Below are 13,479 nucleotides of genomic sequence, written 5' to 3' on the forward strand. Positions count from 1 at the left end.
AAGCCATGTAATCATGTATACTATCTCTCATCGGGGTTTATGTTATCATTTCTTTCTAATAAGTCTGCAAGCATTCATCTTTGAATAATGGGACATTTGTTATTCCTTGTGGGTCCTCAAAGGCCAGAAGTACTGTGAACCTGTCTCTCAAGGAGAAATAAGAATTGCACAGACACAGCCATAAAACCTTTTGGCCATGAACAAAGTAGGCCTTTTGATTCTCACATCATGAAAAAAGACCCTCTACTCCAGAGACAAGGAATGCAAGACAAATACCTGTGTTAAGGTTGAATTTTAAGAAACAGGGCAAAAGTACCTTAATATAATTCATATAGACACCAAAGTTTCCCATTCTGTAAATGTAAAAATTCTGTAAAAATCACATTTTTATACTGAAAAGAAACACAATCAACTGCATTAATCCTCAAACCACATGGAATATAAAAGAAAATGCCAATAGATATCACTTGTTTGATCTGGAATTACAAGTTGATTTATAATAGAAACAGATGACACAGTCAGAATTCTGATCACAAGAAACATTATTGAGAATATTTAGACTTTAATCAACAAATTGTGATTATTCTGATCCAACTTCATTGATTGAGGACCTAAGGCTGGAAAGAGTCCTATCTCTAGTGGCTAAATGAGGTACAACCCCCTCCCATTGCCAAGAATGGATGAAGCACTGGATGAGTTGCCACATCACATACTCCATTCCCTTAGAAAAACGGTCAACTCAAAATAGTCCATTAAAAATAAAATTCAGGGTCGTAAATATTCAAGGAGACATGGGCTGTGATTGTTTGCTATAAAATGAATGGGCAAAACATGGGAAGTCTGATGTGTCGGTCCTTCTCTGGTGTGGTCACTTAACGGCGACCAGACCTTGGACCAAACCTTCTCTGCATCCGGGACACAATGGTGCAGCTTGCTCCATAGTGTCTGGCAACACTGACACATGACATGCCTGCCTGCAGCATGCCAATGGCCCTCTCCCTTGCTTTTGGTGACATTCTAGGCATTATGTAATGCACAGAAAACTGAAACAGTGTGGCCCTTTCTTGCAGTGACCTAAGCTTTGAATTAATGCCTTTTTAGAGGTGACCTGACTAGGCATTGTTCCACCTGGACCTCGTTGGATAAAAGTGCAGCTAACAAGCTTTCCTGTGATTGGCAAGTTGCAATGTCTCACTGCACAAGCTATATTGCTGGTCATAGGGCTTGACAACTTTTGACAACTTTTTGTGAAGTACATAAGCTATAGCTATAACTATAACTATAGTATTCTACAAATATATTCTATAAAGCTATATATATTATATAAACCACTACCTCCGTTCTCGACTCTTAGAACAAAGGAAAGTCCTGCACTCAGACACACTGGCCGTAACGTGGTGGTCCGAGCTGAGTCTGAGGATTTTCAGGAGGCGCTGAGTCTGAGAAATGTCCACGAGGCGCTGAGTCGAGAGAAGTCCAGGAGGTGCACTGAGGCAGAATGCGCTGCCTGTTTTACCTGGAGGAACTGCGGTCGTTCATTGGTTGAAAGTTTCATGGGCATCCGAGAACCACGTGGGGTTAACCTGCCCTACCAGTTCCTGATTGGCTGAGGATGAGTAACAATGCACTCTGACCTTAGAGTTGTAATCAACTTTGAATAAGATTCTCCCAGAATCTCACAGTCTTTGAGGCGCCAGATATGACCGTTTGTTAGGGTGGTTGATGTGTCTCAGCCTTGGGAGTTGTTCCTGATCAGGACACTCTATCAGATATAAAAACACCTAAATTGTGAACCAAATGGAATGGCCTCCCTGTATCAATCACCACTGAGATGAAGGAGAGAGGGACTGGCAAGGGAGCAGAAAACGTAATTCCTGTATTTTAATAAGCCTTGCCGCTACATATATATAGTTATATATATATGTAACAATGCATAGGTCAGGACACTATGCAGACGGTATAATCCGGAAGTAAGTGGAAACGGACATGGGGAGGCTACGATGAGGAATGGGGCAGGTTGACAAACAGGGGGGGCGTGACGACTGTGCACTGGTGCTCGGGGGGGCGTGGCCATGGCGAACTAGTCCAAGGGAGTCCAAAGGGTAAATCCAGGGCAAAGTCCAAAAGTCCAGAACCGGGTGATCCATCCAAGACAAAACAAGACAAGGTTTAAAAACCGGAACGGGATCCGGTGCAGGGACAGGGAATAAAAACGGGTTAACGAGACCAGGCTCTCTGAGCCTTGGACCCAAATGGTCAGGACACAGTGGTGAAGCCGTCAGGTCACTCTAGGTCCTGCTGGTAGGTAGGCTTCCGGGCGTCCATCTTCCAATGCTGTGCCCAGAATAGTAAGCATCTAGCTTAAATAAGGAGGGGCAGGATAGCAGGCAGGAACACATAATGAACTAAAATGTGAAAGAGCCGGGATTACAATCATGTCATATAACTATATTCTATAACTACAGTATTCTCATTCCAGAAAATGTTGTGTTTCTTTTTCTGTCAGTTTAACAATCCTATGTGTATTACAAAGAAGAAGATATAAGTTTTCACATTTTATCCTGTCTCTCCTGATAGAAGCAATATAAATTCCTAAAGGAATCACAGATTCGAAATGGCCAACTAGAACCCTAGCAGATGAGACTTTGAAATGTCTTTGTCTGAGGCTAATTAACAAGGCAAGCTAAGAACCACAATTTGGATGTTTGGTCTAGGAGGAAAGGAAGTTAGGACCAGGGACGACAAGACACAAGCCTGTACGCCAAGGAGAAGAAGTACCAAACAGCTTAACTGGACCAGGGTTTCAAATTCTGATATGCTGCTCCACCCTCTCCAGCCAGCAGCCCAACCACAGCAACACCAGATCAGCTCCTGAGCTGTGTCACACAGCTCCTTTCCATCACAAATCCACACAGTTTGCAAACCTCCCAAAGGAATAGTTCACACTATATAGGTTCAATGTTTGATAGGGATAGTGTAAAATCTTTATCTTGATAGGAATCTAATGTAACTTTTTGCCTTAAATTAGAATTTGAGATTATTAAACTGTTCATTTATTAGCTGTTAAATATTGTATCTTTGCAACTTTCACTTTCTAATTCTGTACTTTCCAACCATTTCCTCATCTCCTTCCATTAGCCTTTTTGTTTGTACTATTTTTATTACTAATAAATTAATCTATTTTAACAAAATTATGTAGTCATGATCGGATTACACGCAGATCAGCCTCACCGTTATTTGAATTTGGGTTGTTAAGAATTGTGCTACAGTAATAACCACATTAATGTGTTTTCAAAGGACACAGTCTCTAAAGGGTTGGTGCGCTGATCACCTCTTAACCAAAAGTCCAGTCTTATACCTTCCCTTGGTGTTTCAGTAACGTCTCAGACATGGTTTCAGTCTTGCAATCGAAAGAGCTTATAACAGAGTTTAAGGTTTAGTCACAGTCAAGGAACCAATAGGTAGAATGGGAGGATCGTTATTCGTAGCCGTGAATCCTGCAGAATGTAGAGTAGCACAGGATAATATCCGAAACACGTAATCCAGAGGCGTGGTCGACAGGAGAAGCAATGATTCCGGTAACCAGGGAAATCCGAAAAATGATATCCAAAGAGCATGTTCGAAATATGCAGGAGCAAAGATTAGGAACCGGAAGATCAGTCAAGAAGGTTTAAACGAGCACAAGAGAATACTACGGGAGGCTTCTCAATAGTTAGCATGGGTTGGTGCATGAGGGAACTTTGAATACTGAAGGGAAAGGAACATGGTTGGGCAATTGGTCAGGGAGTGAGAATCTGTGGAATCTGGTGCATGTGAGAATGCGATGGTTCAGTTAGGAATGAGGTCGAGAAACAGGTTTAAGAATGTAGCAGCGATTGCGAGGGAGAGTGGGGGATGTGACAGTTCCTCCCCTTTAAAGTCGGCTCCTGATGACCCCATGAAGTATTCATGGAAGAAGTCATCAATGAGGCTGTGATCCAAAATATCACCCTTGGAGACCCAGGAACGTTTCTCAGGGCCATAGCCCTCCCAGTTGACTAGAAACCAGATTTCAAGGATTCTTGAATATAGTCCTCCATAGCCTGAGTTTCTTCATGGGAAAGTGAATAGATATGGCCCTTAGGGGAAGAACCCTGGAATCAGTTCTATGGGGCAATCAGTCGATGAGAAGGGAGGGATAGAGCCTTCTGTTTAATGAATGCTAGGTGTAGATCTGAGTAGTGAAAAGGGATTTCCGAGAGGTTATCTTGAGAAATACAGAAAATGGAAACTTTCCGAGGGAGCTGACAACAATGCGAAAGGCAGTGGGATCCCCAGGCTGTGAGTTCCCATTGTGACCAGGAAATGTGTGGGTTGTGCATCTGTAACCAAGGGAAACCAAGAGCCAGTGGGTGAGAAGGGGATTGGATGTTAAGGAAGTGAATGACTTCCTGTTGGGTGGTGCTGATGTGGAGAGTGAGGGGAGGGGTCTGCCACTTCACCAGACCAGGGGAGAGAGGGAAACCATCAAGAGTGAGTAGCCCAATGGAAGGGGTGACAGGCAATCAGAGAATGTTCCAGGACAAAGCGAGTCCAGAGTCTAGGATGTTTTCTTTGGAGCCTGAATCGACGAAAGCAGAAAGAGTCTGTCCTTTATTCCATGAAAGGATAGCTGGGAGAAAAAGCCGGACCCAGAAGAGGAAGAAGTTACACTGCCTGTAGCTATGGGTGGATAGGAACGTAGAGGGCGACTGGGGCAGGAGGCTCGGAGGTGATCAGGGGAACCTCAGATACCCTCTTCATGTCCTCAGTCAACCAATCATGAGATTCCTCCTACTGCTACTCCATCTTCCCCTGCCCTCCTCGGCATATCCATCACAGCTGACCAGGTCAAAAGAGAGTTGAGGAGACTTCATGCAGGGAAGGCAGCGGGTCCTGACAGTGTCAGCTCTAGGGTGCTAAAGATCTGAGTGGACCAACTGGGTAAAATGCTGCAGTACATCTTCAACCTGAGCCTGAGATTAGAAAGGGTTCCGGTGCTCTGGAAGACATCTTGCCTGGTGCCAGTACCCAAAAAGAGGCACACCAAAGTCTTGAATGACTACAGACCAGTGGCATTGACATCACACCTGATGAAAACTCTAGAAAGGCTTGTACTAGACCACCTCAAAACCCTGGTGAGTACAACACTGGACTCCCTAACGGTCTCACTTGGGAGTGGAGGACAATGTCATCTATCTGCTATACAGAGCTAACTCTCACCTGGGGAAGATGGGGAGCATTGTGAGAGTTATGTTCTTTGATTTCTCCAGTGCCTTTAACACCATCCATCCCCCATTACTGAGAGATAAGCTAAGGGCGGCTCAGGTGGACACTCCCCTGGTGTCCTGGATTATAGACTATCTGACCTGCAGGCCACAGTACAGTATGTTAGCAGTACTGGGGCTCCACAGGGGATCGTCCTTGCTCCATTCCTGTTCACGTTTTACACCTCTGACTTCAAGTACAACTCTGAGGTATGTCGTCTGTAGACGTTTTTGGATGACTCTGCAATTGTGGGGTGTATTAGTGAGGGGAGGGAGGAGGAATATAGGAGCTTGATTACCAGCTTTGTGGAGTGGTGTCATCTTAAACATCTCCAGCTAAACACCAGCAAGACTAAAGAAATTGTCATGGACTTTCGAAGGAATAAGTCTCCGCTGAACCCTGTTTCCATGCAGGGTGAGGACAATACAGGTGGTGCAGTCCTACAAGTATTTAGGGGTACACCTGGATGATAAGCTGGTCTGTACAAGAAAGGTCAGAGCCGACTTTATTTTCTTAGGAGGCTCAGGTCCTTTGGTGTATGTGGAACACTGCTACACATTTTTGCTACACATTTTTTATGAATCAGTGGCCATGACATAACAGTCATGACAAAAGATGTAAATAGGCTCAATAAACTCATCAAGAAGGCTGGCTCTGTGTTGGGGCTGAGCCTTGACCCCCTGGAGGTTTTGGCTGAGAGGAGAATGCTGACCAAGCTCACAGCCATCATGAACAACGCCTCTCATCCGCTACATGGGACTGTTATTAGGCAGAGGAGCACTTTTAGCAACAGAGTGCTCCAGCTACGGTGTTCAAGAGAACGTTTCCACAGGTCCTTCCTCCCAGCGGCTGTCAGGGTGTATAATACTGCCCTAGACTAGGACTGTTAGCCTTCATCTGCTCGTCTGTGGACAGCATGTTGCACTATTGTACTCTTTGGACTGTAATGTTTCATAGCCGTTCAGGGACGCCAAATATGTAATCATAGCCATAGCCAAAATGTAATGTAGTGGCTCTCTGAAGGCACCAGTTCTGTAGGGTTTGGGCATTTACTGAGACAATTATTAATTGTAGCAGTAAATCACAAAGTTGATTCTTGCGATGGCTTTAGAATCCAACCATGCGACATAACTCAGACAACGCACACACACAGGTACTAATACACGAGGATACATTTATTAATACATAGAATATGCATATAAACCTAACAGATCTTATTGAGAGGGTTATCAGAATACAAAAGATATATATTCAATCAGTTACGAAGTGTTACACATATCAAGAGGACATACGTTCAGTATATCATTCATTAAGACCGTTTCGTAAATGAACTTGGTTATAACTTCTACATTAGATACTCAAAAACAAGTACATAACTCTTAGGAATTAAATTGATATCAACTGGTTGGGATAACAATTGAATTCTCGAGCTGTAATGCATTGAAGTTGAATACTCATCCAATTTCTGGGGATTCAGATCTCCTGCGGGCACAAAGAAACAGTTGCAGGCTGTTGCTGTCCAATCTGCGCTCTCTGGCTCTGTGCCAGGCTGTGCTGTGCGGCTTGCGACGGTGCGCTGCTGATGCTCACTGACGGGCTAGTTAGTGTTGGCTTTAACTGGCAAAGTTTGTGCACAGGAGAAAAGATGACTGTGGATCCCAGCAAGTCAGGAAGAGGACCGGTTCGTTCCTGATGAAGAGCTAGTTCTGAATAGTGATTCAGCTGTCCACAGTTCTGACCTGTTCACGAGGCCTGCTGCTGTTGCTAACCTCGGGTGGATCCTCTGGTTATTCTCTGGCAACCTCCACTCTAGACTCTTAGAACAAAGCAAAGTTCTGGCACTCGGACACACTGGCCGTTCCGTGGTTGTCCGGGCTGAGTCTCAGGATGGACAGGAGGCGCTCTGCGAGAATGTCCTGCCCTGGAATTCTCCTTTGAATTCCCTTTAGAAAAGTCCACTGAATCTTCTGAATCTCTCAGGCCCTCTGTGTTGCCTGTTTTTACCTGGAGGAACTTCAGCTCGTTGATTGGCTGAAAGTTCCATGGGCATCAGAGTCCCACGTGGGTTACTAGGCCCTACCAGTCCCTGATTGGTTGATCAAGGTGAGATATGACTCACTTACTCCTGACACCTAGGAATGCAGTCCAGATGTCCATCTGGCACTCCCTAGACAGATAGGCGCTAATGGATGACCATTGATCATGATAGCCAGGCTTAGCTAAGTGCACCCCCCTTTGGGAGCTGTCTTTTATCAAAGGAACCCTAAATCAGCCTGCATGGTTTCTCTGTGGCTGCACCACAGAGCTGAACAGAGAAATGAGGCATAATTTGGGAAAGCTCAGAAACACTTAATTCTGCCTTATTAATAAGCCTCGCCGCTACAGGACACTCAATCTGTATATACCTATGCACATTTTGCACATATTTTATTGTTTTTACAGCGACTGTGAGCATATTTTGCACACACCTAACTATGTATTTATTTTATATTTATTTTGTATTACTGTATGTACTGTATTTTAATTTGTCGTCTATTCTGATGTCTGTTTTTGCTTGTCTTGGGCTGGGCTGCTGTAACACCTCAACAGTCTTGCTTCAAGAATCCAGTGGACAGGTGACTGAGACTCAGACTCCAGCAGTGAAATCTATTCTCCCTGGACAGACACTCACCAGTCCTGCAGTGAACATACTGTATGTGACTCTTAACACAGACTAGCCTGGTATCAACAGAAAGCTGGAGAAGCTCCTAAACTCCTGATCTATGATGCAACTACCCATCAGACTGGGATCCCAGAGTGTTTCAGTGGCAGTGGATCTGGGACTGACTTCAGTCTGACCATCACAGGAGTCCAGGTTGAAGATGCAGCAGATTATTACTGCCTGAGTCAACACTACCTCGATAATACCCATATGTTTGCACAGTGTTACACACCCATACAAAAATCTCCCTCATCAGGACTCCACAGAGACTGAAGACCTACAGTACTGCAGGTGCACTTAGAAATGTATTTTGTAATTAAATTGGATCATTTTAGACAATCATGTGAATAAAAAACTTCTCTTTTGAATCATTTTAGGTACAACATTGAAGAGAGAGTTACTGATCACATATGACATCTCTGATATTTAAAATGTTCTGTTTTCCTGCTTGTGAGAAATGTTTACCTAGACTAAAAAGTCTGTCAGTCCATCAATCCAACTAAATGTTTTATCCATCCATCTGTGTCTTTTCTTGCTATTTTATTCAGCACGGGATCGCAAGGGGCTCAAGGCAGGATACACCCTGGACAGGACACCAGTCAATCGCAGGGCAAACACACACACACACACACACACTCACACCAGGGCCAGTTTTACCATTTTACCAGCAGATATTTATTCTAACATCATGTGGGATCAAACTGGAGCCCCCATAGGAAAGCCATACAAATTGTGGGAGAACGTGCAAACTCCACATAGATAGCACCCCAGGAATGGAACTCAGGTCCCCAGCACTGTGAGGCACAATGCTTTAGCCTAAGAAATAATAATATTTGTTTGTAGGTTAATAATAATGACATGAATGTCGTTGTTGAACCACAGTTCCTGATTGGGAAATGTCCTTATTTTATTTTCTGGTAAACAAATGTCGGTGCAATATTTAATATAGCTGGTGACCGCGTCCTAATACTCATTTAAAACTGTGTTCGGAGCTCTGAATGCGTCCCAGTCTGTACAATCAAAGCATTTTTAACCTGCTTTCCCCTCCTTAGACCAACAGCGCAATGACCTGTTCACAATGGGGGAGGTCTCAGCTTCTGTTTTTAGTTCGGAAGCAACAGGAGAGTGATGTGGTCCAGCTTGCCGAAACTCGGTTTGGGAAGCTGTCACGATTGTAGTCCCTCCTCCTTAAGGGCGCTCCAGCTCTTTCCACTTTGGACCTAATTCTGTGCACCTGCCCATTGTTACAGCCTCCTTCCCGTTCCCCTTAAAAGCCAGACACTCAGTCAGTTCTGGGCTCTGCATCTGATTCCCATTTCATGCGAGCTCGGGTCCTGATGCGTCTGGCTCCATCATGTTTTTAAGTCTCTGTTCCTGTTCCCCTTGCCGGTTCCGACCCGGTTCCTGTTTTTAATCCTTCATCATGGATGGATCACCTGGCCATAGACTTTTGTCTGTTTCTTGGATTCGCCTATGGATTTATTCTTTGGATTGTTTGCATCGGCCACACCTTCCCCATACACCTGCGCACCATGGACACGCCCCCTGTCTCCAATCCCGTCTCCTGCATTACTTTTTCCCCAGTGTTTCCTCACTACTTCGGATTGTGTTGTCCGCATAGTGTCCGGAAAGAACTGTGCCTTTACAGAAGCGCTTTGTATGCTCCTTTTACTGTTGTGTAGCAGTGGTCCAAAATATTGCCTCCCTTTCTCAGTACAGTGACATGCTGAATGTATTTTTGCATATTTATTGAACTAATATCAGTGTATGTGTGCAGTTGATTTGCTCCACAGGCTGTGTCCTGTATCTTTGCCTTCACCCTCAGCAGCTGAAGTAGGTCCCAGCTGCACCAGAGCAGTCACTGTGCAGTCTTGCTGAGGGAGGTTTTTGTACGAGTGTGTAACACTGTGTGAACACCCATTTACTGTTTGGGTAATGTAAACTCTGACAATAATAATCTGCTGCATCTTCAGCCTGGACTCCTGTGATGGTCAGAGTGAAGTCAGTCCCAGATCCACTGCCACTGAAACGCTCTGGGATCCCAGTCTGACGGTTAGTTGCTCCATAGATCAGGAGTTTAGGAGCTTCTCCAGCTTTCTGTTGGTACCAGTTTAGGTGATTATTGTTGTACACTGCAGGACTGGTCCTACAGCTCACAGTAACTGTCTGCCCTGGAGCAGTAGATATTACTGGAGGCTGAGTCACAGAAATCTGTCCATTGCATTCTGTAAATCAATAAAACACAATATGATAGACATACAAGAAACAATATATTCAAAAGATATTCACATTTTTTTATTTTGTAATTTTCAACTAAATTAACTTAACTCCTTATTTTTCCACATGAAATAAAAATATTGTAAAATCTTTAAAATATCCAAACGCAATCCTACCCTGAGCAGTGACGAAGAGTGCCCAGATGAAGACAGGTATTTGATAATTAGAATGTTTGAAGACTTTTAGCAATTTCACACCTTTCTGTACACCTTGTTCACCTAATTTGCAAGAATCTATATTGTTAAAAAATAAGTATTAAATAAGTATTAAATCGTACCCTGAACAGTGAAGAGGAGTGTCCAGAGGAAGATGGTGATGAAGGCCATTGTTGCTGTGGGTTCTGTTGAAGTAAAAAAATGTTAAACTAACAAGGCTATAAACACTCCCAGAGCACTGAAGCATTTGCTGCCAATGCAAAGTGTCTCTTCTATGCAAATTGTCTTCCTGAGTTCAGAAGCACTTGTAGCCAGTCAGTGCTGGAAACACAGGCTTGGTGCTGTGTGTTGTGACAGAGCAAGATGAGCAGTTTAGCATGAACACTCCCAGGACAGCAGGACTAGATAGAGAACAGTTTTATAAGGGGCAGAAGATGAGACATCAGCTGAGCCCTTATTCCACTGAAGACAGCAGTGTTGAGAGTCTGGTTAAAGTAGCACTTATCTCTGTGTCTTCATATACAACAACAAAACTGTCTTAACTTACTCTATGATCATGTAAGCCATACTATCTGTCACCAGGGTGTGTGTGCTCATTTCTTGCTAATAAGTAAGTCTACATGCCTGCATCTTTGAATAATGAGGCATTTGTTATCAATTGTAGCTCCCCAAAGGCCAGAAGAACTGTGAACCTCTCTCTCAAGGAGAAATAAGAGATGCACAGACACAGCCATAAAAGCTTTTGGCCATGAACAAATTAGACCTGGTGATTCTCAAATCATGAAAAGAGACCCCCTACTCCAGAGACAAGGAATGCAAGATAAATAACTTTGTTAAGCTTCAGTTTTAATAAACTTGGCAGACATACTGTAAATGTAAAAATTTGATAAAAATCACATTTTTATTTTGAAAAGAAAAACAACCACCTGCATTAAACCTCAAGACGCAAGGGATATCAAAGAAAATGCCTATTGATATCACTTGTTTGATATTGAATTACACGTTTATTTATAATAGAAACAGATGGCACAGTCAGAATTCTGATTACAAGAAGCATTACTGTAAGAATTTAGTGAATAGATTATTCTGATCCAACTACATTCTGTTCACACTTTACACAAATGATTGTACAATCAGTAGTCAAAGCAACTTCATTTTCAAATTCTCAGCTGTTCTTGGCTTAATGCATAGAGGTAGCTGCTCATCTGTATACTTGTCAGAAATCCAAAGGTTTGTGCAATTGTGTGATAACAATCGCTTTATTCTGAATGTTTTCTCCAAAATTCAGCAGTGCTTATATTTCCTGCGAAGACTAAGAGTGTTTGGGGTTAGACAGGAAGGAATGCTACTCTTTTACCGTGCTGTAATCCAGAGCATTATCAGATATGGTATTACAGTGTGGTTTGGTAATCTATCAGTTCATTTAAAATCACAAATTACCTGCCTCATCCAGACAGCTTTGAAGGTCATGGGAGTGAAACAGCATCCTTCCCTGCAGACAATCTTTGAAAAATCCATAATCAAACAGGCAGGAAAAATTATTTCAGATCCTTCCCACATCCTCAACTCTGAATATCAACTTCTTCCTTTTTGCAAACACTTTAGGGTTCCCAAATGTACAGCAAGTCAAACAGATGCAAACATTTCTTTGTTCCACTATCCATTAAAGGCCAACGCCAATGTCAAGGATAAACACAATTTTGACTCTGACAACCCACTTGAGGGCAATATGTGATATGATGTGTTATAAATGTTACATGTTGTTATGTGTTATACAGTACTGTACATGTGCAATAAGGTGATGTGCAACGTTTGTCTTATTTTTTGTAATAGAATAATATGCAATGTTTTTCTTTTCTTCTTTTTTTGTTTTTGTTTTTGCATTCTTTTTAAATGTACAGGAGTGCTGGGTGTCCATAAAAAAACTCCCTCAGGGGACAATAAAATCTTATCTTAACTTACATTGATTGAGGACACAAGGCTGGAAAACCAAGTCATCCCTCTAGTGGCTAAATGAGGTACAACACTATCTCATTGCTGAGAATGGATGAAGCACTGGATGGGTTGCCACATCACATACTCCATTCCCTTAGAAAAAAAGATCAACTCAAAATAGTCCATTAAAATTAAAATTCAGGACCATAAGTATTCAAGGAGACATCTACTGTTGTTGTTTGGTATAAAATGAATGGGCAAAACATGGGCAGTCTGATGTGTCGGTCCTGCTCTGGTTTGGTCACTTAATGGCTACCAGACCTTGGACGGTCATCTGTCCTGCCAGTCTGCTGAAACCAGCATGCCAATGGACCTCTTCCTTGCTTCTGGTGGCATTCTAGGCATTATGGAATGCACAGAAAACTGAATAAGTGTGGCCCTTTCTTGCAGTGACCTATGCTTTGAATAATGCCTTTTTAGAGGTGACCTGATCAGGCATTGTTCCACCTGGACCTTGTTGGATAAAAGTGCACCCAACGAGCTTTCGTGTGATTGGCAAGTTGCAATGTCTCACTGCACAAGCTGTATTGCTGGTCACAGGGCTTGACAACTTTTGACAACTTTTAGTGAAGTACATAAGCTATAGCTATAACTAAAACTATAGTATAATATAGTGTCTTTCCTACTCTGGTGTGGTCTTTCGACGGCGACCGGATCTTGGACGGTCATCTGTCCTGATGATCTGCTGAAACCTACTTTGCAGTTGGGACACAGTCTTGTTAGATCAGGAGGACAGCTGGTGTGCTGATTAAGTTCTAGGGCACATCTGATTCAGTGGTGGAAATGCAAAACGTGTTATACCACAAGGCCATCTGGCCCAGTTTCTTGAAAGACGTGGAATACTCATGGAAAATATATAATGTATACTGATGGAAAAAAGAAAAAGTCCTCCACACTTTGGCCCTCCCACCTCCGTGGAACAGGCTGAAAAGTGACTCATCCGTGAAGTGACCTGATGCCTCTGCTGGCGAGTACATCACAGCCTCTATCTGGCCCACGCCAGTCAGGTGTGACGTCTAGGAGGTGTGAGCAGAGGGTCTCTGACAGCAGAGACCAGCAGAATGG

General features: G+C 43.2%; 1 gene segment (V, D, J or C); it reads right to left on the minus strand.

Annotated features, from left to right (window-relative positions):
* Positions 1-10,640, minus strand: part of LOC107075900 (Ig kappa chain V-III region MOPC 63-like) — a 93,977-nt gene extending 83,337 nt beyond the window's left edge. Inside the window, 2 exon segments of the V gene segment in view lie at positions 9,901-10,212; positions 10,542-10,640. Coding sequence covers positions 9,901-10,212; positions 10,542-10,590 — 361 coding nt within the window.
* Positions 10,641-13,479: the final 2,839 nt, after the last annotated feature.

The sequence above is a fragment of the Lepisosteus oculatus genome, chromosome 18 (genome assembly GCF_040954835.1).
Source record: "Lepisosteus oculatus isolate fLepOcu1 chromosome 18, fLepOcu1.hap2, whole genome shotgun sequence".
NCBI lineage: Eukaryota > Metazoa > Chordata > Actinopteri > Semionotiformes > Lepisosteidae > Lepisosteus > Lepisosteus oculatus.